The 27,670-nt window shown below is 39.9% G+C and overlaps 2 protein-coding genes across 2 annotated transcripts; both read left to right on the top strand.

Moving 5' to 3' along the window:
- Positions 1–907: 907 nt before the first annotated feature.
- Positions 908–8,949, top strand: LOC121450788 (zinc finger protein 431-like). The gene is made up of 4 exons (XM_041656082.1): positions 908–1,025; positions 4,986–5,112; positions 5,315–5,375; positions 6,244–8,949. The coding sequence occupies exons 1-4, from the start codon at positions 951–953 to the stop codon at positions 8,057–8,059; spliced, it is 2,079 nt and encodes a 692-aa protein (XP_041512016.1). The 5' UTR covers positions 908–950; the 3' UTR covers positions 8,060–8,949.
- Positions 8,950–12,333: 3,384 nt separating this feature from the next.
- Positions 12,334–25,867, top strand: LOC121450651 (zinc finger protein 431-like). Its single transcript, XM_041655819.1, has 5 exons — positions 12,334–12,345; positions 23,811–23,937; positions 24,140–24,200; positions 24,923–25,030; positions 25,091–25,867. The coding sequence occupies exons 1-5, from the start codon at positions 12,343–12,345 to the stop codon at positions 25,815–25,817; spliced, it is 1,026 nt and encodes a 341-aa protein (XP_041511753.1). The 5' UTR covers positions 12,334–12,342; the 3' UTR covers positions 25,818–25,867.
- Positions 25,868–27,670: the final 1,803 nt, after the last annotated feature.

The raw sequence follows: 27,670 nt of genomic DNA, 5'->3' as shown, positions 1-27,670 counted from the left end.
TCGATATGCATTCCATTCGCTGTTTTTACCATGGAAAAATGCCCATTGAGAGTAGATACAAAATATGAATAATTTACCCACAAGCATCCTGATCCTATTCAGGCCTGCTTGGCATACTACTAGCCTTTGGGATGTTTTAGAGGCAGCCCTCCCTCAGGTGAATCCTATCTTGTGCCATTTAATATTTTCTAAGGGTTATTAACTCCTTTATACCAGCAGTTCTGCTCTTATACATTACAGATCAGCATAGGAGTTCCACCCAGATTGTGAGACGCAGTACTCAACCTCCACAAATATCTCCAAATTAATTTTATACCTAAATGTCAAATGAAAATGAATTATTTCTAGATGACACTTGAGCAACTAGACTTCTCCAAAAACAGCAACCTGCATGGGCCTCGTGATGTTTCTCTGAGACCCTGCTATATCGAGGGAAAATAGATCTCCTTTGAAACCAAGAATATGCTTGGAAGCTCTAGTAATGTCCTGCAACCATGGCCTTTAGTGAGGAAGGGTTTGCTTCAGGTCCTGCAAACGCAACATATTACAGGGAATGCCACTGTAGACTTGATTTTATTATAATCTCGAGTTACCATGTGTTTGATCAGTGCAGCATTCCTTGAATAGCCTCCTTCTGAATTTGAATACTTCCTTTGAGTACAGAAACCACAGGTTAACATTAACAAGAGACTTGTGGAATTGGGCTCAAATCTTCCAGGAACTCTGAGATAGGGGTGTGCTTAGAAAGGAAGCTCCACCTAAGAACCATTGTGCTGTGTTCCTTCTGCTCACTATGAATGTCACTCCGGCAAAAATAGCCAATCAGAGCCTTCCGCCGACCTGCCACTCAGATGGGAGGGTTCTTCCGGTTTCCAGGCTCCCGTGCTCTCTTGTGCAATTCAGAAGTTCGGCCAAATTCTGCTGCACTGTGGGATCCTTGTGCAGAGAGCATGGCTGAGCTCTGCAGCCAGGCCATGGTGAGATATGGGCATCTGTCCTCGGAGAAGGAAAAGTGGCAGGCCATGGTGAGTGACGCGCCACTGTCCCCAGACTGGTGGAGCAGCTGGCTGAAATACCGGAACCTATGTGCTGGGTCCTCCCTTGTTTGGGTGGGAGCTAGTGGGCACTTTGCTGAGTTCGGCATGTTTCTGCTTGGTTCTCCATGGTATCTATGTGATCGTTGTAATTCCCTGCGCTAAAAGAGCAGTCTCTGAATAATTTAACTCGTAGTCTGCATCCACGGAGAGCACTGGGAGTGGGATCGTGTTTAGAAAAGCCCTTTTTGTTGAATTTACTGTGCAATGTTGGTGCCTGTAGTGCTTGTATTGTACTATGGAACAAAGATTTGCCAAAGAGAAGCCAGGTCTCTCTAGTCTCTTCCAGAATTTCTGCACTAGTAAAATTGAACATTTAGCTTTATGATCCATCAGGATTTGATTGTTGTGATTGTTTGGAGTTTGTAAATGATACCCCCTGTATAGAGTAGCTTTCTATTGTTAAACAATTACAAAAGATTAGAATTGTGGGTGACAGAATTGATCATATATCAGGATCTACCAAATCTTAAAGAGGCATTAAGTCACATAAAGTAGAATTTAGCTAAGGGAGTACTGCCTCCAAAATACACTAAAGATAAGTAGTATGAGAACCACGCCTGTTAGAGATTATTAAGATAAAACGTAAATTTCCCCTATAGAGCTTTTATCTAGCAATCTATGGAGGCAGAGGCAGAGACCCACATCGAAGCTGTGGACTTAGCACCCAAAGTCCATTTGAAGAGTGAAAAGATGAGAATATGAACAACAAGGTCAAGACCATGATGGGTTCACCCATCTTGCATGAGCTGATGGGAGCTCACCAACTCCAGAGGAACAGGGAAGGAGGAAACATAGGACGAAACTAGTCCCTCTGAATGTGGTTGACAGTTGCTAGGGCAGACTGAGGAACCACTGGCAGTCGCCCCAGGACTTATCTCTATGTATTGGATTTGGGGGTCCTATTGTCTTGGGGTGTATACCTTGCACAGCCAATATTCACTAGGGAAGGCCTTGGAACTTTCCACTAGGCAATATGCCTTAGCCTCTCTGAGGATTAGATGGGGGTTGGGTGGGCGGGTGCATAGAGGGAATGGGAGGAGTGGAGCGAATAGTAACTTGGATCAGTTATTTTTAAATCTAATAAATTTGAAAATTAAAAACTGTAAAAGATTGTTCACCAGTATTCATCAGCCATTAATCGACATTCCCATAAGAAAAGAAAAAAATTGCTTAAGTGGACCAAAGCCATCCCTTCTCCATACCAAAGATCAGGCTTCCGGTACGCTGTCAACGGGCCATTATATGGTCACAATCATCATTAAGTTCCAATGTGCCATAAAATATACTAATTCTTGAACCACTTCATGTTAAACCTATTTGAAAAGCAGTTATGTGTTAAGGTCTTCAGTGTTCACTAAGATAGATTTGAACCCTGTTGTAGACCCACAGGGCATTGTCCTTGCTATCCCCCTGACTAACCATCCTAAATTTTGGGATTACACCATTGCCACACCACAGAGTTCTCAAATTACCAGTTGAAGTCATATCATGGGCTGTCCATTGCAGAAACAAAAAAAAAGAGGATTTGCATGTGGAGTGTGACTCTCCCTTCAGACCAGAAGAGGAAGGGCAGTGTCCTGTGGACAGGGCACTGAAGAACAGACTAGGCAATGCCTAGATCACAGAGCTCTAGATCATAGAGAAGGTCATGATGGGGCATGGCTAGTGACTGTCTGTGTAATTTCCCAGCATGTATTAAACCCTTCCATGTGAATAATGACAGATATTATTGATGGGCTTATAATACTGGGATAGTACCTTTAACCACTGAGTATTAGATTCCAAGTAGCTGACTCTCCCATGCAGATGTGTGCAATCCTGGGTGACACAGTTAAGTCTGCTGAGAGGTTTGAGACACAGGCCATTGGCTGTCACTCTTTGTCAGCTTATAGCAACTCAGCAACTAAAATTTTACATGGGACAAAGTCATACAGTCACACAGACAATGTTATGTCAATAAGGAAATTTCCTCCTCTTTTTCAAATTGAGTTTACCTAAGTACTCTTACAATACATTTAACTTTTTAACAAGTCAATTGTGGCAGAATTATTTAAATTTCATTTTAATCTATACTGCTCTAAACTCTATTGTTTCTATTTTACAACCTATCCCAGTCACTATGAATTTTATTATAAAATATCATATATACTCACACCTAATTGGCTTTTAAATACAAAGAAGAAAAAACATTTTTGAATAAATACCTAAAAGAGGTATTACTGCTCAATCGTGCCACAAAGACATGTGCTCAACTATATCATAGCAACATTGTTTGATTGTTTGTTATAGACAGAACCTGGAACGATGTCCCTCAGCTGAAGAATGGATGAGGAAAATGTGGTATATTTACACAATGGAGTACTACACAGCAAAAAAAATAATGACATCTTGAATATGGCAAAAAAAAATGGATAGAGCTAGAAAACATGATTATGAGTGAGGTAGCCCAGACCCAGAGAGACAATTATGACATGAACTCACTCATAAGTGTTTTTTAAACATAAAGTAAAGAAAACCAGACCACAAATCACAACCTCAGAGAACCTAGACAACAATGAGGACCCTAAGAGACATGTACATAGATGTAATCTACATGGGTAGTAGAAAAAGAAAAGATCTCCTGAATAAATTGGGATCTTAGGGAACTTGGGAGACTGTTGAAGGGGAGGGAAGAGGTAGGAAGTGGAACAGAGAAAACTGTAGAGCTCAATAAAAATCAATTAGAAAAACAACCTACAATCCCAGAAAACCTAGACAATAAGAAGGAGCCTAAGAGAGACCCACATGGGTCTTATCAACATAACAATTAGAAAAGAAAAGATCGCCTGCAAAAGTTGGTAGCTTGGGGACCATGGGAGTTTGAGAAGGGGAGAAAATTATATAGCTTGATTAAAAAAATAAAACCAAACGCTCACACACACTAGAATATTATCTTATTTTTATTAAGAACAAATTTATGTATTTATACATTTATATCATTTTAGTGTACTGGTTCTTAACATATAGGTCATAAACTTAGAGGCTCAAAAAACTTGACAAGGCTTCACCTATGTCCATCAGAAAACAAATTGTTTATTATACACCCTATAACTATAGCATACTTACACTTCTGTTTTGTAGAGACAATCAGCACTTGGTTGTTACAGAAGGCAGTTGTATGATGAAACAGAGAAAGGACATTTCAAGAGTTTAGCACCATTGAAGAGAAGGCTCAACCTCAGAATAGGATGCCTAGGAAGGCATCCTAAATGCCTTGAATTTATGTTACAAATAGAGAAAGACTTCCTTTGTCCAAGGAAACAACTTCATTCTGAATCTGCTGCAACTCTGTTCCAAGCATGGCATGGACCATTACAATGTAGACTCAACATTTGGGTGAACTTTTGAGGTTCTATTGGTCCAGTATACAAAAAAGATACAAGGTTACAGGTCATGGATTCTTAGTATGTGATTTCACTTCAGTTCTGTTACAGGCATCTGTGTTTGACAAAAATACATATTTAGACCTTGTCTGCCTTCAAAATATCAATCTAACACATAGAAAGAAAGATAGACCTGCTTCTGCCTTCTAAGTGCTGGTATTAAAGGCATGAGTCAATACCTGTTATAGCCTATTATATTTTGTTTTTAGTAATAGGTCAAACAGTTTCTCTGATGTTTACTGCAGACAGCATTTCTTTTGCAAGATGAATCTTATTTAAAGGTTGAAGAAATGACAGGGGTGAACTTCCTATTCAGTTTCATTCTGTAGTGATGTGGCGATGGCAAAATAAAGTTCCTCTCATGAAATAAATACGAGAAGCACCAGAATTAGAAGATCATACTGTATGCATTTACAATGTTGATGGTATCACACCTTTTGTTTTCCACATGTATGGGATATATAAGAATGCAGTGACCTATGATGATGTGCATGTGAACTTCACCCCGGAAGAGTGGGCTTTGCTGGACCCTTCCCAGAAGAATCTCTACAAGGATGTGATGCTGGAGACCTTCATGAACCTCACTGCTATTGGTAAGATGGTGAAATTTACTCACATTGTAACATAAGGGGACAAGTGTTTCCTTATTATTGAGGGTCTTTTGTAATGTGGATTGAAAAAGAGAAAGAATATGGTCAATAAATCATTCATGGTGCTAAGGTTCATTGAAGATAATAACTTAAAGTTTGCACAATTTCCAATCACATATCACATGTTTTCTGGTATTATTTTTAGGATGCACTTGGGAGGATCAAAATATTGAAGAGCATTCTCAAAGTTCTAGAGGACTTGGAAGGTAACTTGAATAAGCAAGATTATTTAAGTGTGTGTCTGAGAAAAGCTAAATGTGCCCTGGATTATTAAAAGAAATGCAGCGATATAAAGAAACAAGCTTAAAGTGTATTGATGTTATTAAATTCTTAAAAAGCCATACACCGCCGGGCGGTGGTGGCGCACGCCTTTAATCCCAGCACTCGGGAGGCAGAGGCAGGCGGATCTCTGTGAGTTCGAGACCAGCCTGGTCTACAAGAGCTAGTTCCAGGACAGGCTCCAAAACCACAGAGAAACCCTGTCTCGAAAAACCAAAAAAAAAAAAAAAAAGCCATACACCTCAATGTCCGTTAGGAAAGTAGTGTTTGCTAGGTGAGGACTAGGTGTTGTAGCCACCTCTGTGTGTCATGAGTCACTTCGCAAATGTAGTATGACTCGCACTCTTGTTTTTGATTCTCTGACTTTTGCTAGTTCTCTTTGCATTTGTGAAAAATCTCATACAAATATAAGATGTTCCAAAAGTAAACTATGTAATAAAGGCTCTTACCATCAAAGGCATCTTCAAAGATGCACAGCAACTTTAATAAAGGGAAAACATGAGATTACATGACATGATAAAAACCTAAGTTCTGATTTCTCTTCAAACATAGACCATGTCTTAGAAGCTAAGAGCACTGATGTCCTGAGTTCATATCACAGCAATTACATGGCCCACAACCATTGCTATTGAGATCTGATGCCCTCATCTGGCATGGAGGTGTACAGGCAAGAGGAACGTTCTAAAAGTAATTCATACAGATATAAGGATTTAAAGTGTAATGAATGTTTTAATGCTCTTATATGTGCAAGTCACCTTCTGAATATTTTAATGAGTTAAACTCTTTCCATAACAGTCACTTTGAAAGATATGAAAGAAGTTTTATAGAAGAGAACGCGTGTGAACGTACTCAACATGATGAAGCCATTGCATGTGCGACTCGACTACAAATACATAAAAGAACGCATACTGGAGAGAAACCCTATGGATGTAATCAGTGTGGTAAAGCTTTTACATATAACTGTCTTCTTCAAAGTCATCACAGAACGCATACTAAAGAAAAACACTATGAATGTAATCAGTGTGGTAAAGCTTTTACACATCCCAGTCGTCTTCAAGTACATAAAAGAATACATACTGGAGAGAAACCCTATGAATGTAATCAGTGTGGTAAAGCTTTTACACATCACAGTTATCTTAAAAATCATAACAGAACACATTGTGGAGAAAAACCCTTTGAATGTAATCAGTGTGGTAAAGCCTTTTTGTATCACAGTGGTCTTTGGAGGCATATAAGAAATCATACTGGAGAGAAACCCTATGAATGTAATCAGTGTGGTAAAGCTTTTCCATATAACTATCTTCTTCAAAGTCATAACAGAAAACATACTAAAGAAAAACCCTATGAATGTAGTCAGTGTGGTAAAGCTTTTACACGTCCCAGTGGTCTTCAAAAACATAAAAGAATACATACTGGAGAGAAACCCTATGAATGTAATCAGTGTGGTAAAGCTTTTACACATCACAGTTATCTTAAAAATCATAACAGAACACGTTGTGGAGAAAAACCCTTTGAATGTAATCAGTGTGGTAAAGCCTTTTTATATTACAGTGGTCTTCAGAGGCATATAAGAAATCATACTGGAGAGAAACCCTATGAATGTAGTCAGTGTGGTAAAGCTTTTACATTTCCGAGTAGTCTTCAAGAACATAAAAGAACACATACTGAAGAGAAACCCTATGAATGTAATCAGTGTGGTAAAGCTTTTACACATCACCGTTATCTTAAAAATCATAACAGAACACATTGTGGAGAAAAACCCTTTGAATGTAATCAGTGTGGTAAGGCCTTTTTGTATCACAGTGATCTTCAGAGGCATATAAGAAATCATACTGGAGAGAAACCCTATGAATGTAGTCAGTGTGGTAAAACTTTTACACATCCCAGTAGTCTTCAAGAACATAAAAGAATACATACTGGAGAGAAACCCTATGAATGTAATCAGTGTGGTAAAGCTTTTACACATCACAGTTATCTTAAAAATCATAACAGAACACATTGTGGAGAAAAACCCTTTGAATGTAATCAGTGTGGTAAGGCCTTTTTGTATCACGGTGGTCTTTGGAGGCATATAAGAAATCATACTGGAGAGAAACCCTATGAATGTAGTCAGTGTGGTAAAACTTTTACATTTCCCAGTAGTCTTCAAGAACATATAAGAATACATACTGGAGAGAAACCCTATGAATGCAATCAGTGCGGTAAAGCTTTTACACGATACAGTAGTCTTCAACAACATAAAAGAATACACACTGGAGAGAAACCCTATGAATGTAATCAGTGTGGTAAAGCTTTTACATATAACTATCTTCTTCAAAGTCATAACAGAAAACATACTAAAGAAAAACCCTATGAATGTAGTCAGTGTGGTAAAGCTTTTACACATCCCAGTGGTCTTCAAGAACATAAAAGAATACATACTGGAGAGAAACCCTATGAATGTAATCAGTGTGGTAAAGCTTTTACACATCACAGTTATCTTAAAAATCATAACAGAACACATTGTGGAAAAAAACCCTTTGAATGTAGTCAGTGTGGTAAAGCCTTTTTGTATTACAGTGGTCTTCAGAGGCATATAAAGAAAACACATAGTTCAGAGAAACCCTATTAATGTATCAGTGTGGTAAAGCCTTTTCATATCACAATAGTCTTCCAGAGCAAAAAAAAAAAAAAACACATAGTGCAGAGAAACCCTATTAATATAATCAGTGTCGTAAAGCTTTTACATGTCACAGGAATCTTCAAAGTCATAACAGAACACATACTACAGAGAAATCCTTTGAATGCAGTCACTGTAATGATGCCTTTTTAATTGCAATGATCCTTAGAATCATAAAGGAATACATACTTGAGGAATACATATGAATATGATCAATGTGGTTAAACATTTGTATGTATCAGAAGTCTTTGAAGTCATGAGAAAATATACTGTAAAACCTCGATAAATCTTGTCAGTGTAGTAATTTTTTTCTATTTCATGGTAGTTTTTCTATAAGAATATACTTTTAGTGTACAATTAGTAAGTTAAAGCCTGTTCTTATTACAGTACTATTTGAGGACATGCAAAAGCAGTATCAAAGGGAATCTAAATATAAAAGATTTGGCAACATATTCGGCCTACATTCATTATTAAGTTACACATTGCTATTGTATCTGGTAAAAATATTCTGTCAAAATCAGCAATCTGTCTAAGCATTTTTATGTTTTTTTTTGCTTGTACCTGCAAACTCATATGAAGGAAAGCCCTACAGATTTTTTTTCAAAAAATGAAGTAACCATTTTAGATTTCCAAATGCTCTTCCATTATATTAATTATCTAATCCAGCTGTAAGCATTTATGGATGTGTATTTTTGCCTTTTCTGTACATGTGATATAACATGCTTTGGTCTAATTAATGTTAAAATACTTTATACTAGAGAATCTAGTAACTAAATACACTAAGTAAATCAAGAAGTTAATAAAGAAACAATAAATATATCATGTGCATATTCAAAGCCAGATATTCTTTGGTTGACATATAATGAAATAAGATACTCAGCAATTAACTCTATATCTCACAACATAGCTTGATGTGCTATAGATTTGCATACCCTATTTAGTGTTCCCTTTTCAAATTCATAACCCCATTACTTTTCCATTTGTCACTTCATGTTTTTAATTATTTTTATTTGTCTGTATATTTTTCTCTGCTCTCTTCCCTTTCTGTACCCTCATTTTCTACCCTCTCGCATGATAGGCATATTCACAATTAACTGGGGATTTTTTTTAATATTTTCTTTATTATATTTTATATTACAGAGTTTTGCCTGCATGTACATCTGCAGGCCAGAAGAGGGCATCAGATCTCATTAGAGATGGTTGTGAGGCACCATATAGTTGCTGGGAGTTGAACTCAGGACCTTTGGAAGAGCAGTAAGTGCTCTTAACCTCTGAGCCATCTCTGCAGCCTGAGATCTTGATATTTTCTATTTTCGAAGTATATTAGATCCATGTATGTCTCTCTTGTGGCCCTCTTTGTTGTCTGTGTTCTCTTGCATTGTAAATTGCAGGCTGGTTTAACTTTGCTCTATATCTAAAAGCCACTCATGAGTGAGTACATATTATATTTGTCTTTCTGGGCCTGGGGTACCTCACTCAACATGATATTTCCTAGATCCATCCATTTACCCACAAACTTCAAGATATCATTGCTTTTTCTGCTGAATAGAACTCAACTGTAAATGTACCTCATTTTCCTTCTCCATTCTTTGGCTGACAGGCATTTAGTTTTTTTTCTAGGATCTGGCTATGAAAAATAATGCTGCTATGAACACACATCCTTGTGGTATAATTGAGCATCCCTTAGGTATATGCCCCAAAATGGAATTGCTAGATCTTGAAGTAGGTTGTTTCCTAATTTTTTGAGAAATCAACATTCCTTGTCAGTACCCTGTCCCTTTAGGAGACAAGCTCCACCCATTTCCAGTCTCTTTCTTCTCACTGGGGCAAGCTTACCTTGGACACCTTTGTCTCTGCCTGCATTTCTTCTGAAGAGGCAAATCTGGGCCTCTCTCCTTTCTTTTATTTCTCTTTTCTCCTAACTCTCTGTCACCCTCTCTCCTCTCTGTCTCTTACACTGTCTATGTTTCTCTTCCTTTTTCTGTCCTACCCTACCAGTTTTTTATTCCTAAATAACACTTAAAACTTCGTCTGAGTTCATGCTTATTGAGGCAAAGTGTGATGTCTTACATCTGGGAAATGTCGTTGTGTGGAGGGGAAAATATTACTGTGGTTGGTTGTCTAAATACCTCATGTAGATTCACGTCTAATGTTTGTGGAGTGCAATCCTTTGGGTTGTGACCAATTCATTGGTTCAGTCTTTGTTTAAGCATTCCTCCTGAGTGCTGAAGATCATGCAGATGGCCAAATTCATTTTCCTTTCTATGTTCTCAAGACAAATTGAGCAGCTAGTCCACATGGGCCACTTGGGTTAAAGGGGAAACTCAGACTCTTCTATCCCATCTTTTCACAGTTATCCATCAATGTTAGGATGAGTCAAAGGCGCAGCTATATGTACAGTGGGTTCGTTTGACACCAACACAAAATCTTTTTCCACATTGACTCTCCTTGCTGTAGATTGAAAACTATTTCAATTCATTGCACGGGGTCTCTACGTCCTCCTTGAATAAGACAAGTGACTAAGGCCCGTCATCCCCGGCCTCTTGATCCTTATTGAACCTCAAGGAAAAAGGGATAAATATTTTTTGTGTTAGTCACACTAAGCATAATAGAATATCCTCCGAGAATGATTTTGAAACACCCAAAATATCTGTTTTCACCATTTTGTTACCATTAACTACTGTTTAATATTTCAAAACCCAGAGGTAACACAATAAATTTTCATTTGGCCTGCAAAAGCCTGTCCTGGAAATACTTGCTATCTGAATGTGTGAATCTTAATAGAATGTATGGTCTCTAAATATCATCCTTTATGTACCTTAATCCAGTGATTTACACTTTCATAACTTTCCAGTAATAGGAATGTACCACTTGCTGGTCTTCAAATAATGGTTAGCAACAGTTAAGTACCAGAATGCTGAATAGACTCTGTGTATGACATAATGCAATGAATTCATATTTCCTAAGCACAATGTGCTCAACTAAACCTTAGAGCAAACACATACAGTACAGAGCATTGCTGCTCTAACTATCCTTTTGGATTTCTATGGGCATATGCAGGCATAGCAAGCACCAGCATATGATTACCAAAAAATTGTTAACTGGATGTGTCCAGCATCCAGTACAACACATCTAAGAAATCCCTTTTAAAACTAGGATTCTGCAGCTTACTATAGGAAGATCTTTACTCAGAGGGTCTGTCTATCCTCTCAGTCGATATGCATTCCATTCGCTGTTTTTACCATGGAAAAATGCCCATTGAGAGTAGATACAAAATATGAATAATTTACCCACAAGCATCCTGATCCTATTCAGGCCTGCTTGGCATACTACTAGCCTTTGGGATGTTTTAGAGGCAGCCCTCCCTCAGGTGAATCCTATCTTGTGCCATTTAATATTTTCTAAGGGTTATTAACTCCTTTATACCAGCAGTTCTGCTCTTATACATTACAGATCAGCATAGGAGTTCCACCCAGATTGTGAGACGCAGTACTCAACCTCCACAAATATCTCCAAATTAATTTTATGCCTAAATGTCAAATGAAAATGAATTATTTCTAGATGACACTTGAGCAACTAGACTTCTCCAAAAACAGCAACCTGCATGGGCCTCGTGATGTTTCTCTGAGACCCTGCTATATCGAGGGAAAATAGATCTCCTTTGAAACCAAGAATATGCTTGGAAGCTCTAGTAATGTCCTGCAACCATGGCCTTTAGTGAAGAAGGGTTTGCTTCAGGTCCTGCAAACGCAACATATTACAGGGAATGCCACTGTAGACTTGATTTTATTATAATCTCGAGTTACCATGTGTTTGATCAGTGCAGCATTCCTTGAATAGCCTCCTTCTGAATTTGAATACGTCCTTTGAGTACAGAAACCACAGGTTAACATTAACAAGAGACTTGTGGAATTTGGCTCAAATCTTCCAAGAACTCTGAGATAGGGGTGTGCTTAGAAAGGAAGCTCCACCTAAGAACCATTGTGCTGTGTTCCTTCTGCTCACTATGAATGTCACTCCGGCAAAAATAGCCAATCAGAGCCTTCCGCCGACCTGCCACTCAGATGGGAGGGTTCTTCTGGTTTCCAGGCTCCCGCGCTCTCACGTGCAATTCAGAAGTTCAGCCAAATTCTGCTGCGCTGTGGGATCCTTGTGCAGAGAGCATGGCTGAGCTCTGCAGCCAGGCCATGGTGAGATATGGGCAGCTGTCCTCGGAGAAGGAAAAGTGGCAGACCATGGTGAGTGATGCGCCACTGTCCCCAGACTGGTGGAGCAGCTGGCTGAAATACCGGAACCCATATGCTGGGTCCTCTCTTGTTTGGGTGGGAGCTAGTGGGCACTTGCTGAGTTTGGCATGTTTCTGCTTGGTTCTCCATGGTATCTATGTGGTCCTTTAATTCCCTGTGCTAAAACAGCAGTCTGAATAATTTATCCACGGAGAGCACTGGGAGTGGCATCGTGTTTAAGAAAAGCCCTTCTTATTGAGTTTACTGTGAAATGTTGGTGCCTGTAGTGCTTGTATTGTACTATTGAAAGACCCTCTGGATACCCCCCCCCCCCCGAACCCGCAGCTGGCCTGCTCCCATGAGAACATCCTGTTTGCTTGAGACCCTCAGGACCCTCTCAGGACCTGCAGCTAGCCGGCTCTCATGAGAACATCCCGTTTGCTTAGGGAAACAGGATGCCTATAGTCAGCACATGTGCCAAACTTAGAATATCAGCAGTTCACAAAAGAAACAATTCCCCCTATGAAAGATCCCAGCTTGACAAGGCTTTTGACGAACAAATGTAAGTGCAGAGTGAGGTCAGGGTCCCTGGCTGCAAAGCAGGATATCTATAAAATAGGACCATCTGTAAAGCAGGATATCTATGAGATATGACGTCTATACAACAGGATGTCAGTGGCCATACATCTGTGCTGGGAAAGGAAAAACCAAAAGAGGAACAGGATATCTGTTGCCATACATCTGTGCTGGGAAAGGAAAAACCACCTATGCCCCTTGTCTCATTCCAACCGACCACTAACCACGCATTTGCTTCTGTAATCTGCTTCTGCTGCCCTCTTTCCTATAAAAAGACCTCCCCCCAGTCTGCAGGCCAGCAAGTCCTCCTAAAGACTTTGCCGCCTGCAGGTACCTGTGTTTACTCAATAAACCTCTTGCTAATTGCATCCTGTGGTCTGGACTCGGAGTGTCCTGGTTCTGGGGACTTCATTGGAGGAAAGGTCCTCTCTGAGGGTCTTTCATTTGGTTCATTGGCCGGGAATTGAAGACCCCCACCCAGGAGCTACCAGCTCACCACTGGGAGGTAAGCTGGCCAGCACCGATTCGTTAGTCTTTGTGTTTGTCTGTGTCCGTTTCTACTAAACTTTGTAGATCTGAGTGCTCCGAATTTGGCGAGAAGGAAAGAGGCTGACGGGCCTGGACTTTCCCTCGCAGCCCTAGAAGATGTTCCAGGGAATTTGGTACCCGATTTTTCGGGGCTTGGCCAGTATCAGAAGGATACGTGGTTTTGATTGGAGGAGGGGAATCCGGACCCCCACTGCCTTCATTTGAAATTTTACCTTCAGCATTACGCTGAAACCGTGCCGGCGCATCTGTATTGTCTATGTATTTTTGTGCTTAATATGTTCTTTGTTTTGTATATCTGTTTGTACTCGAGTCTAAATCTGGTACCATGGGGCAGTAAGTAACCATCTCTTTGATCCTAACTCTGTGAAAATCCAAAAGGAACACTGACAGTCTGCCCCTCCTTCACTTCTCTAGGCTGTGCCTTGCTGAGGCTGTGCCGCTGAACTGCCCTGCTTGCTGTCGCGATAGGGGAGGGAGCAGGGCTGGTGATCTCCTGTGGCACAGCCTTGAGCCAGGCCTAGGCGGGGCAACCAGCTCCAGCTCTGAGCAAACTTCTCAGCAGGGCGCAGTCCAGCTGCGGCCGCCTTAGCTGTTACCATGGGCAAAAAGGCAGGTCCCCGGAGGATTCGCCTCGGGCTCCAGCTACAGTTGCCCAGGCGAGGAGCCTCTGCTTTGGGCGCCTATGCAGAGACGTTTGAACTCCTTAGCATCATCACAGGAGCCCAGGGAGCATAACTCTCCCCTCAGTGCCAGGTCCTGGGGTGACACTGAGCCTCTGCCACACCCCACTCCACAGGGGAGCTCACTAATGGGAGAGCCCTCTTAGCTGTGTCAAAACCAAAGGCTTTAGCTCCCTTAGACGCGCTGCTCGGGAATAGCCCAGCTAATGACTAGTTGGGCCGTGTAATCCTGCCCACCTCTGCTCACAATTAGCTCTCCCTGCTTCATCAGGTAGAGACTGGGGTCGGAACATCCACGAGAAGGGAATGCTTGCCCCCCTGAAATCCCTGTGCTGAAAGTGACGTCCTCCCTTGCTGACCTGAAGTCCACCAGCACCGCACATGAGGACTGGGGGAGGAGGGCTGCCTTAGACAGTCCAGGGTGTTCCCTCCCCCATAGCCAATGCAAAGGTCTTCCCAGCTGCTACTGGCAGTGTGAGGGCTAAAGAGGAGCCTCCATGGTGGCCGATGTGGCATCCCCGAGGAACTGAGTTGAGGCTTCCAGATGGCCGGCCAATCCTGACCTGAGGAGTTCCCTGGAGGGAATGCCTCCTGGGGCCTCTGGAATCCCATTCAGAGAAAAGCTGCTAGGTTGCTGTGAGTACTGAGGTGGGGATGGGGGAAGCTTGTGTTATACAGCTAGGAGCTCACTGTGGACAGAGCTGAGGCTGGAGCCAGGTCCTGGGAGGATCCCCAGTGGGGTTCCCTGTGGGGGAGGCTCGTTTTCCTTGGAAAATAAAGTGCTAGGGACTGAATGGCAGCCTCCCCTCTACAAATGCCATGTAAAGCCTTGTGCCAAAGATCTGTGGCTTCCTGGACCTTTTTATTTTGGCAGTAGGGCAAGAGATTGCAAGTAAATATCCCTGTGGCTGTTGGTAAATGGCGAATGTGGATTCAGAAATGGCAGGTAGTGGAGTAAGCTGACATTAAAAGGGCCTACCAGCCCTGATAGCATCTCTCTTCTGGGGATGCTCTGTTCCAGTCATCATGTGCTGCATCCAGGGTAAACGCCTCTGGTTTAAAAATTGGGAAAATTAAATTGAGTCACTTTAAAATAATGTACTTATAAAAAACTACAGATTGTTGGTTTCTATATTTCTTACTATGCAGTGTGTCCAGAGGAAAGTAAATTCCCAGCTCTGTTTAGATGGGTACAGGACTACACTGTCTTCAAGAACTATTGCTGTAAAAGCCCTGGCCCAGGGCCAGGGCCATATGAACAGCCCAGCTGAGCTTCTAAGCCAGCCCATTTTTAGATCTGAATTTAACACTTGTCTGCTCACAATGCTTGTGATAAGGTGGGGACCCTGAGTTGCCCCACATGGCAAAGATCTGCTAAAGCCTCTCACCCCACTACAATGGCAAAAGGGGTGTTACTGAATGATAAGGTTGAGTTAAAATGGCCCTTTTGACTCTTCATAATGTTTAAGGCTATTTAAAAAAAAAAAAACATGGCGAAGATTCTCATTTATTATTAATATAAAAAAGGTGCATTTTGGGTTGTTTTCAGATTCTGTCTATGATAATATAAAGGATGTCGCTAAGTTTTAAGGTAATATGTTATCTAATTCTGAAAATCCACCATGCTAATGTTCAAAGTAGCTGTAAGCTTAAATTGTCAAATGATATTTTTAATCTTGGTCAGTTTTACAGGAATAAGATAAAATCTCAGAATTGTTTAATTTGCATTTCCCTGATGATTAAGGATGTTATATTTAAGCAAATTTTAAATATCTTTCAGTCGTTTCAAGTTCATTTGTTGAGAATTTACAGTTTTGGTCTGTGACGTAATTGTACTAAAATATTTGTTTTTATGAGGATTAAGTTCCTAAGTTCCTTATATGTTTCATGATGCCTCCCCATTCTACAGGCTGATATTATGTTCCGTTGATTATATCCTTTGCTATACAAAAAGCGTCTCAGTCTAAAAATCTTATTTATTGATTGTTTCTCTCAATGTCTATGCCACTGAGGCTGTGTTTAAAAATGAATTTTAAACTTTTTTTCCCTTCTATAAAGTTCAATATTGTTGGTTTTATGTTAAGGCCTTTGATTTGTTTGGATTTCAGTTTTGTGCATAGAGATAAATATGGATCTATCTTCATTCTTCTACATGATAATGTCTAATTAATTCTTAAAGGGAGAAACTGACAGTCAAAATGCTGGGCTCATGGCAAACCTCGGGGGGGGGGGGGCTGCAAGGCACCCCACTAATTCGGCCAAGGTAAGAGAGGTTCTCCAGGGGCCAGTTAAAATCTGTGTTCCTTAAATGATTAATAAAAGTTTACAGGCATTTTACCCAACCTCTGAAGGTCAGCAGACAGCAGTAGCCATGGCCTACATAGGACAGACAACATCAGATATAAGAAAAAAGTTACAGCAAGTAGATAGGTCACAAGATTATACCTAATAAAATTTAAAGAGACAGAAAAAAAATGTTAAAAACGAGGGAGAGAAAAAGGGAAGCGAAAGAGAGAGAGGCGGGAAGCAAAAGAAAGACAGGACTCACAGATAAGGAGCCTGGGAAACAGAAGATCAAAGACAAATGAAGAGGGTCACAAGAACTGAGTACTCTATGTTAAAACAACCATTGAAAAAAATTAAAAATATAAACTGGACACCTTACGAACTACAAATAAATGACTCGTTCCTCCCTGGTCACTTCTGAATGTATGATCAAAGCCTTTTGTTGCCCAAACAGAGGGACTTTTGCTTTCACTGCTGTTCTCAGTGCTGCAGGAGACGCAGGCTGCTTGTCTGCCTCTACCACGCCCTCCTCACCAGGATGACCACCTCCCCCTGCCATCACCGCTGAAGAAATCCTCACCTCCTAGCAACTGCCTTGGTGCTGTGCTTGCTCTAAAGCCTGCATGAACCCTGACTGCTCACTCTACAGTCTCGCTCCCCTCACCCATGTCAGACTACGATACAGCAATCACAATGCTACCACAGGTGCCCTCCTGTGCCAGACTACTGCTCCTGTGCTGGGCTGACGTCGATGGACTATGGATCCTACCAGCATCTGCATAAAGGACAGGCGGCTGGCAAAATGGCAGCCTAAGCTGTGCCAGGCAGAGCCGAAAATGAGGGCGAAGCTTGCCAGGGGCACAAGGCTGGCGGTCCGAGCTGAGCAGGTACACAAGACTGAAGGTAACCGGAAGGCGGGGGCAACATTGGTGGACAGGAAGCAAATGATCTGGGCCAGTAGCCTCCCTTCAGGGATGGCGGCCTGACCAGAACGCTGAACTTGTGGCTTTGATACAAGCTCTACAGATGGCAGAGGGAACGTCTATACTGACAGCAGGTATGCTTTTGCCCTCACCTATATACATGAAGCAATATACAGACAAAAAGGACTGTTGACATCTGCGGAAATTTTGAGCCTCCAGGAAGCCACACATTTGCCAAAGAAGATAGCCATCATACATTGACCAAGACTGAGACACCCAATGTAATGGCTAAAAAGATCATAAAGAAATCAAGCTGAGGCTTGAGATGGCCAAGATAATCATGTCCCATAATAGACCTGCCTTTGTTGTCCAGGTAAGTTAGGGTGTGGCCAAGACATTGGGGATCAATTGGAAATTGTGCTTACCAACCCCAAAGCTCAGGTCAGATAGATAGGATAAATAAGATTCTATAAGAACAAATTGACATAATTGGCCCTGGAGACCAGCAAAAATGACTGGACAGACCTCCCTCCCTCCCTCCTGTCCTGTTCTGGGTTCAAAACACCCCGGCAATCGCTGCCACTAGTTCTGTTGCCTGGCTAGTTAGCTGCTGCTCATGTATCCGCTGACAGTGGCTGACCCTGGTGATAGAATCCTGAGCTCAAGGCTTGCACAGGGCAGGCACATCTGCTATAAGGTGGGCTTACATCACCTTTAAGGTTCTTCTTTCCTAAAGTCAGAAACCCACAGGGCTCTTCTCATTTTTTAGTGTCTTTTAAAGCACAATATCAGACAGCAGAAGCAAAAGGCAATTCTGTTCTGTTCCTCCTCTGTGTGCCTGGGACCTATTGACAGGAATTATTTTGTACAGTTTGAGATTTTTCCAGATTAGACTGTTTTGTGCAGATAACTGCAGAGAGAAGCAAACACACCTAAAGCCTCCTTACCTCTTGACAGGTTTTGTTTTTCTACAGAAAAATCTTGCTTTAATCTGTGGGGTTATAAAATGATATGGCTTTCAAAAGATAAACAGATATAATTTAGTATATGATGAAATAAAAGTTAATGAAATGTTACAACTTTTTTAATGCTGTACTTACTAATGTAAAGCCTGGGTAAGGTCAGTCTCAAAAAAAGATATTTATGTCCTCATTGGCTGTCCTCTGGCTTTAGGGCTTTTTGTTTTGTTTTGAACATTTGTCATCCTGTATTGCATTTTCTCTCATTGTTTGTTAAAGTTCTCACAAGGGACACAACCCTGTACATTTGGATAAAGCTGATGCTACAAGATGCGATGGAAACCCGTAAATGCCATGTGGTGCCAGCTGGACCGAAACTGACCTCTCCAGCACATTCTCTGGAGTTGAGGATCAACACTCCCGGTGTCTACAGCAAAGGAGATTTGTCTTTATAATACTGAACTTGCCTTTTATGAGAAGGCATCCATGTGTTTCTTAGGGCTGAGTTAAGCTCTTTGTAGTCAATAGACTAAGAACTATTCTGCACACCCTAGAGATGTTTTACTATCTTCTCCCAATACTGCTCTGTAAAGTATGAGTTATTTTGTCCCATCAGTTGTACTAGTTTTCATGTGGCTATTGTCTGAGCAAATCTTTCAGAGGTGGTGCTCCATAACAGGAGGGGCCTGAATCTGTTGTTTTTAAAGAAAGGGAGTCTTTGTGCTACACTCAGGGAAAAATGTTACTTTTCTGCTGACCATACTGGATTGGTTAGAAGATCTATGACCAAACTTAGAAAAAGATTAAAGCAGAGACAAAAGCTGTTTAAATCACAACACGGATAATTTAAAGGATGGTTTAATAAATCGCCATGGTTAAAACCCTTAATTTCCACCAAAGCTGGGCCCCTACTTATTTTACTTCTTATCTTTACAATCGGCCCTTGCATTTTAAATCGCCTGGTGCAATTTATAAAAGACAGGCTTTCAGTTATCCAAACCATGGTACTCTCCCAGCAATATCAGATGTTAAAGCAGAATGACGTAGAGGTTTTTAAACACATGGATTTATGATTAAATCCATGAAAAAGGAAAAGGGGGAATGAAAGACCCTCTGGACACCCACCCCCAGAACCAGCAGCTGGCCTGCTACCATGAGAACATCCTGTTTGCTTGAGACCCTCAGGACCCTCTCAGGACCTGCAGCTAGCCAGCTCTCATGAGAACATCCCGTTTGCTTAGGGAAACAGGATGCCTATAGTCAGCACATGTGCCAAACTTAGAATATCAGCAGTTCACAAAAGAAACAATTCCCCCTATGAAAGATCCCAGCTTGACAAGGCTTTTGACAAACAAATGTAAGTGCAGAGTGAGGTCAGGGTCCCTGGCTGCAAAGCAGGATATCTATAAAATAGGACAATCTGTAAAGCAGGATATCTATGAGATATGACGTCTATACGACAGGATATCAGTGGCCATACATCTGTGCTGGGAAAGGAAAAACCAAAAGAGGAACAGGATATCTGTTGCCATACATCTGTGCTGGGAAAGGAAAAACCACCTATGCCCCTTGTCTCATTCCAACCGACCACTAACCACGCATCTGCTTCTGTAATCTGCGTCTGCAGCCCTCTTTCCAATAAAAAGACCTCCCCCCAGTCTGCAGGCCAGCAAGTCCTCCTAAAGACTTTGCCGCCTGCAGGTACCTGTGTTTACTCAATAAACCTCTTGCTAATTGCATCCTGTGGTCTGGACTCGAAGTGTCCTGGTTCTGGGGACTTCATTGAAGGAAAGGTCCTCTCTAAGGGTCTTTCATTATGGAACGAAGATTTGCTAAAGAGAAGCCAGGTCTCTCTAGTCTCTTCCAGAATTTCTGCACTAGTAAAATTGAACATTTAGCTTTATGATCCATCAGGATTTGATTGTTGTGATTGTTTGGAGTTTGTAAATGATACCCCCTGTATAGAGTAGCTTTCTATTGTTAAACAATTACAAAAGATTAGAATTGTGGGTGACAGAATTGATCATATATCAGGATCTACCAAATCTTAAAGAGGCATTAAGTCACATAAAGTAGAATTTAGCTAAGGGAGTACTGCCTCCAAAATACACTAAAGATAAGTAGTATGAAAACCATGCCTGTTAGAGATTATTAAGATAAAACATAAATATCCCCTATAGAGCTTTAATCTAGCAACCTATGGAGGCAGAGGCAGAGACCCACATCGAAGCTGTGGACTTAGCACCCAAAGTCCATTTGAAGAGTGAAAAGATGAGAATATGAACAACAAGGTCAAGACCATGATGGGTCCACCCACTAAAACATCTTGCATGAGCTGATGGGAGCTCACCAACTCCAGAGGAACAGGGAAGGAGGAAACATAGGACGAAACTAGTCCCTCTGAATGTGGTTGACAGTTGCTAGGGCAGACTGAGGAACCACTGGCAGTGGCCCCAGGACTTATCTCTATGTATTGGATTTGGGGGTCCTATTGTCTTGGGGTGTATACCTTGCACAGCCAATATTCACTAGGGAAGGCCTTGGAACTTTCCACTAGGCAATATGCCTTAGCCTCTCTGAGGATTAGATGGGGGTTGGGTGGGCGGGTGCATAGAGGGAATGGGAGGAGTGGAGCGAATAGTAACTTGGATCAGTTATTTTTAAATCTAATAAATTTGAAAATTAAAAACTGTAAAAGATTGTTCACCAGTATTCATCAGCCATTAATCGACATTCCCATAAGAAAAGAAAAAAATTGCTTAAGTGGACCAAAGCCATCCCTTCTCCATACCAAAGATCAGGCTTCCGGTACGCTGTCAACGGGCCATTATATGGTCACAATCATCATTAAGTTCCAATGTGCCATAAAATATACTAATTCTTGAACCACTTCATGTTAAACCTATTTGAAAAGCAGTTATGTGTTAAGGTCTTCAGTGTTCACTAAGATAGATTTGAACCCTGTGGTAGGCCCACAGGGCATTGTCCTTGCTATCCCCCTGACTAACCATCCTAAATTTTGGGATTACACCATTGCCACACCACAGAGTTCTCAAATTACCAGTTGAAGTCACATCATGGGCTGTCCATTGCAGAAACAAAAAAAAAAAAAAAAGAGGATTTGCATGTGGAGTGTGACTCTCCCTTCAGACCAGAAGAGGAAGGGCAGTGTCCTGTGGACAGGGCACTGAAGAACAGACTAGGCAATACCTAGATCACAGAGCTCTAGATCATAGAGAAGGTCATGATGGGGCATGGCTAGTGACTGTCTGTGTAATTTCCCAGCATGTATTAAATCCTTCCATGTGAATCATGACAGATATTATTGATGGGCTTATAATATTGGGATAGTACCTTTAACCACTGAGTATTAGATTCCAAGTAGCTGACTCTCCCATGCAGATGTGTGCAATCCTGGGTGACACAGTTAAGTCTGCTGAGAGGTTTGAGACACAGGCCATTGGCTGTCACTCTTTGTCAGCTTATAGCAACTCAGCAACTAAAATTTTACATGGGACAAAGTCATACAGTCACACAGACAATGTTATGGGCTTTTATTCAATAAGGAAATGTCCTCCTCTTTTTCAAGTAGAGTTTACCTAAGTACTCTTACAATACATTTAACTTTTTAACAACTCCATTGTGGCAGAATTATTTAAATTTCATTTTAACTCTATTACTGCTCTAAACTCTATTGTTTCTATTTTACAACCTTTCCCAGTCACTATGAATTTTATTATAAAATATCATATATACTCATACCTAATTGGCTTTTAAATACAAAGAAGAAAAAACATTTTTGAATAAATACCTAAAAGAGGTATTACTGCTCAATCGTGCCACAAAGACATGTGCTCAACTATATCATAGCAACATTGTTTGATTGTTTGTTATAGACAGAACCTGGAACGATGTCCCTCAGCTGAAGAATGGATGAGGAAAATGTGGTATATTTACACAATGGAGTACTACACAGCAGAAAAAATAATGACATCTTGAATATGGCAAAAAAAATGGATAGAGCTAGAAAACATGATTATGAGTGAGGTAGCCCAGACCCAGAGAGACAATTATGACATGAACTCACTCATAAGTGTTTTTTAAACATAAAATAAAGAAAACCAGACCACAAATCACAACCTCAGAGAACCTAGACAACAATGAGGACCCTAAGAGACATGTACATAGATGTAATCTACATGGGTAGTAGAAAAAGAAAAGATCTCCTGAATAAATTGGGATCTTGGGGAACTTGGGAGACTGTTGAAGGGGAGGGAAGAGGTAGGAAGTGGAACAGAGAAAACTGTAGAGCTCAATAAAAATCAATTAGAAAAGCAACCTACAATCCCAGAAAACCTAGACAACAAGAAGGAGCCTAAGAGAGACACACATGGGTCTTATCAACAACATAACAATTAGAAAAGAAAAGATCTCCTGCAAAAGTTGGTAGTTTGGGGACCATGGGAGTTTGAGAAGGGGAGAAAATTATATAGCTGGATTAAAAAAATAAAATAAAACAAAGCGCTCGCACACACTAGAATGTTATCTTATTTTTATTAAGAACAAATTTATGTATTTATACATTTATATCATTTTAGTGTACTGGTTCTTAACATATAGGTCATAAACTTAGAGGCTCAAAAAACTTGACAAGGCTTCACCTATGTCCATCAGAAAACAAATTGTTTATTATACACCCTATAACTATAGCATACTTACACTTCTGTTTTGTAGAGATAATCAGCACTTGGTTGTTACAGAAGGCAGTTGTATGATGAAACAGAGAAAGGACATTTCAAGGTGTTTAGCACCATTGAAGAGAAGGCTCAACCTCAGAATAGGATGCCTAGGAAGGCATCCTCAATACCTTGAATTTATGTTACGAATAGAGAAAGAGATCCTTTGTCCAAGGAAACAAACTTCATTCTGAATCTGCAGCAACTCTGTTCCAAGCATGGCATGGGCCGTTACAATGTAGACTCAACATTTGGGTGAACTTTTGAGGTTCTATTGGTCCAGTATACAAAAAAGATGCAACGTTACAGGTCACGGATTCTTAGTATGTGATTTCACTTCAGTTCTGTTACAGGCATCTGTGTTTGACAAAAATACATATTTAGACCTTGTCTGCCTTCAAAATATCAATCTAACACATAGAAAGAAAGATAGACCTGCTTCTGCCTTCTAAGCGCTGGTATTAAAGGCATGAGTCAATACCTGTTTTAGCCTATTATATTTTGTTTTTAGTAATAGGTCAAACAGTTTCTCTGATGTTTACTGCGGACAGCATTTCTTTTGCAAGATGAATCTTATTTAAAGGTTGAAGAAATGACAGGGGTGAACTTCCTATTCAGTTTCATTCTGTAGTGATGTGGCGATGGCAAAATAAAGTTCCTCTCATGAAATAAATACGAGAAGCACCAGAATTAGAAGATCATACTGTATGCATTTACAATGTTGATGGTATCACACCTTTTGTTTTCCACATGTATGGGATATATTAGAATGCAGTGACCTATGATGATGTGCATGTGAACTTCACCCCGGAAGAGTGGGCTTTGCTGGACCCTTCCCAGAAGAATCTCTACAAGGATGTGATGCTGGAGACCTTCATGAACCTCACCGCTATTGGTAAGATGGTGAAATTTACTCACGTTTTAACATAAGGGGACAAGTGTTTCCTTGTTATTGAGGGTCTTTTGTAATGTGGATTGAGAAAGAGAAAGAGTATGGTCAATAAATCATTCATGGTGCTAAGGTTCATTGAAGATAATAACTTAAAGTTTGCACAATTTCCAATCACATATCACATATTTTCTGGTATTATTTTTAGGATGCACTTGGGAGGATCAAAATATTGAAGAGCATTCTCAAAGTTCTAGAGGACTTGGAAGGTAACTTGAATAAGCAAAATTATTTAAGTGTGTGTCTGAGAAAAGCTAAATGTGCCCTGGATTATTAAAAGAAATGCAGCGATATACATAAACAAGCTTAAAGTGTATTGATGGTTATTAAATTCTCAAAAAGCCATACACCTCAATGTCCGTTAGGAAAGTAGTGTTTGCTAGGTGAGGACTAGGTGTTGTAGCCACCTCTGTGTGTCACGAGTCACTTCGCAAATGTAGTATGACTCGCACTCTTGTTTTTGATTCTCTGACTTTTGCCAGTTCTCTTTACATTTGTGAAAAATCTCATACAAATATAAGATGTTCCAAAAGTAAACTATGTAATAAAGGCTCTTACCATCAAAGGCATCTGCAAAGATGCACAACAACTTTAGTAAAGGGAAAACATGAGATTACATGACATGATAAAAACCTAAGTTCTGATTTCTCTTCAAACTTAGACCATGTCTTAGAAGCTAAGAGCACTGATGTCCTGAGTTCATATCACAGCAATTACATGGCCCACAACCATTGCTATTGAGATCTGATGCCCTCATCTGGCATGGAGGTGTACAGGCAAGAGGAACGTTCTGTACATAAAAAGATAGACTAAATGCTAAAATAAATTCATACAGATATAAGGATTTAAAGTGTAATGAATGTTTTAATGCTCTTATATGTCCAAAGACACCTTCTGAATATTTTAATGAGTTAAACTCTTTCCATAACAGTCACTTTGAAAGATATGAAAGAAGTTTTATAGAAGAGAACGCGTGTGAACGTATTCAACATGATGAAGCCATTGCATGTGCGACTCGACTACAAATACATAAAAGAACGCATACTGGAGAGAAACCCTATGGATGTAATCAGTGTGGTAAAGCTTTTACACATCCCAGTCGTCTTCAAGAACATAAAAGAATACATACTGGAGAGAAACCCTATGAATGTAGTCATTGTGGTAAAGCTTTTACACGTCCCAGTAGTCTTCAGAGTCATATAAGAAATCATACTGGAGAGAAACCCTATGAATGTAGTCAGTGTGGTAAAGCCTTTTTGTATTACAGTGGTCTTCATTGGCATATAAAGAAAATACATAGTTCAGAGAAACCCTATGAATGTAGTCAGTGTGGTAAAGCTTTTACATTTCCCAGTAGTCTTCAAGGACATAAAAGAACACATACTGGAGAGAAACCCTTTGAATGCAATCAGTGCGGTAAAGCTTTTACACAATGCAGTAGTCTTCAACGACATAAAAGAATACACACTGGAGAGAAACCCTATGAATGTAATCAGAGTGGTAAAACTTTTACATATAACTATCTTCTTCAAATTCATAACAGAAAACATACTAAAGAAAAACCCTATGAATGTAGTCAGTGTGGTAAAGCTTTTACACGTCCCAGTGGTCTTCAAGAACATAAAAGAATACATACTGGAGAGAAACCCTATAAATGTAATCAGTGTGGTAAAGCTTTTACATGTCACAGTTATCTTAAAAATCATAACAGAACACATTGTGGAGAAAAACCCTTTGAATGTAGTCAGTGTGGTAAAGCCTTTTTGTATTACAGTGGTCTTCAGAGGCATATAAAGAAAACACATAGTTCAGAGAAACCCTATTAATGTATCAGTGTGGTAAAGCCTTTTCATATCACAATAGTCTTCCAGAGCAAAAAAAAAAAAAAAAAAAAAAAACACATAGTGCAGAGAAACCCTATTAATATAATCAGTGTCGTAAAGCTTTTACATGTCACAGGAATCTTCAAAGGCATAACAGAACACATACTACAGAGAAACCCTTTGAATGCAGTCACTGTAAGATGCCTTTTTAATTGCAATAATCTTTAGAATCATAAAGGAATACATACTTGAGGAATACGTATGAATATGATCAATGTGGTTAAACATTTGTATGTATCAGAAGTCTTTGAAGTCATGAGAAAATATACTGTAAAACCTCGATAAATCTTGTCAGTGTAGTAATTTTTTTCTATTTCATGGTAGTTTTTCTATAAGAATAAACTTTTAGTGTATGGTCAGTGAGTTAAAGCCTGTTCTTATTACAGTACTATTTGAGGACATGCAAAAGCAATATCAAAGGGAATCTAAATATAAAAGATTTGGCAACATATTCGGCCTACATTCATTATTAAGTTACACATTGCTATTGTATCTGGTAAAAATATTCTGTCAAAATCAGCAATCTGTCTAAGCATTTTTATGTTTTTTTTGCTTGTACCTGCAAACTCATATGAAGGAAAGCCCTACAGATTTTTTTTCAAAAAATGATGTAACCATTTTAGATTTCCAAATGCTCTTGCATTATATTAATTATCTAATCCAGCTGTAAGCATTTATGGATGTGTATTTTTGCCTTTTCTGTACATGTGATATAACATGCTTTGGTCTAATTAATGTTAAAATACTTTATACTAGAAAATCTAGTAACTAAATACACTAAGTAAATCAAGAAGTTAATAAAGAAACAATAAATATATCATGTGCATATTCAAAGCCAGATATTCCTTGGTTGACATATAATGAAATAAGATACTCAGCAATTAACTCTATATCTCACAACATAGCTTGATGTGCTATAGATTTGCATACCCTATTTAGTGTTCCCTTTTCAAATTCATAACCCCATTACTTTTCCATTTGTCACTTCATGTTTTTAATTATTTTTATTTGTCTGTATATTTTTCTCTGCTCTCTTCCCTTTCTGTACCCTCATTTTCTACCCTCTCGCATGATAGGCATATTCACAATTAACTGGGGATTTTTTTTAATATTTTCTTTATTATATTTTATATTACAGAGTTTTGCCTGGATGTACATCTGCAGGCCAGAAGAGGGCATCAGATCTCATTAGAGATGGTTGTGAGGCACCATATAGTTGCTGGGAGTTGAACTCAGGACCTTTGGAAGAGCAGTAAGTGCTCTTAACCTCTGAGCCATCTCTGCAGCCTGAGATCTTGATATTTTCTATTTTCGAAGTATATTAGATCCATGTATGTCTCTCTTGTGGCCCTCTTTGTTGTCTGTGTTCTCTTGCATTGTAAATTGCAGGCTGGTTTAACTTTGCTCTATGTCTAAAAGCCACTCATGAGTGAGTACATATTATATTTCTCTTTCCGGGCCTGGGGTACCTCACTCAACATGATATTTCCTAGATCCATCCATTTACCCACAAATTTCAAGATATCATTGCTTTTTCTGCTGAATAGAACTCAACTGTAAATGTACCTCATTTTCCTTCTCCATTCTTTGGCTGACAGGCATTTAGTTTTTTTTCTAGGATCTGGCTATGAAAAATAATGCTGCTATGAACACACATCCTTGTGGTATAATTGAGCATCCCTTAGGTATATGCCCCAAAATGGAATTGCTAGATCTTGAAGTAGGTTGTTTCCTAATTTTTTGAGAAATCAACATTCCTTGTCAGTACCCTGTCCCTTTAGGAGACAAGCTCCACC

Source organism: Microtus oregoni, unplaced genomic scaffold, assembly GCF_018167655.1.
Source record: "Microtus oregoni isolate MIOR12 unplaced genomic scaffold, Mior012 000007F_ref0000211, whole genome shotgun sequence".
Classification (NCBI taxonomy): Eukaryota; Metazoa; Chordata; class Mammalia; order Rodentia; family Cricetidae; genus Microtus; species Microtus oregoni.
Note: the sequence above shows the minus strand (reverse complement) of the source record. Positions and strands in the feature narration are given on the sequence as shown.

What these genes read in the sequence shown, in the direction of transcription:
- LOC121450651 (XM_041655819.1), top strand. An exon ending in CATGAACCTCACCGCTATTG is followed by an intron (nt 23,938 to 24,139) that starts GTAAGATGGTGA and finishes TATTATTTTTAG; the next exon opens with GATGCACTTGGGAGGATCAA. An exon ending in AGTTCTAGAGGACTTGGAAG is followed by an intron (nt 24,201 to 24,922) that starts GTAACTTGAATA and finishes TTTCCATAACAG; the next exon opens with TCACTTTGAAAGATATGAAA.
- LOC121450788 (XM_041656082.1), top strand. Translation starts at nt 951, where the DNA reads ATGGCTGAGCTCTGCAGCCAGGCCATGGTGAGATATGGGCATCTGTCC. An exon ending in AGGAAAAGTGGCAGGCCATG is followed by an intron (nt 1,026 to 4,985) that starts GTGAGTGACGCG and finishes GGGATATATAAG; the next exon opens with AATGCAGTGACCTATGATGA. An exon ending in AGTTCTAGAGGACTTGGAAG is followed by an intron (nt 5,376 to 6,243) that starts GTAACTTGAATA and finishes TTTCCATAACAG; the next exon opens with TCACTTTGAAAGATATGAAA.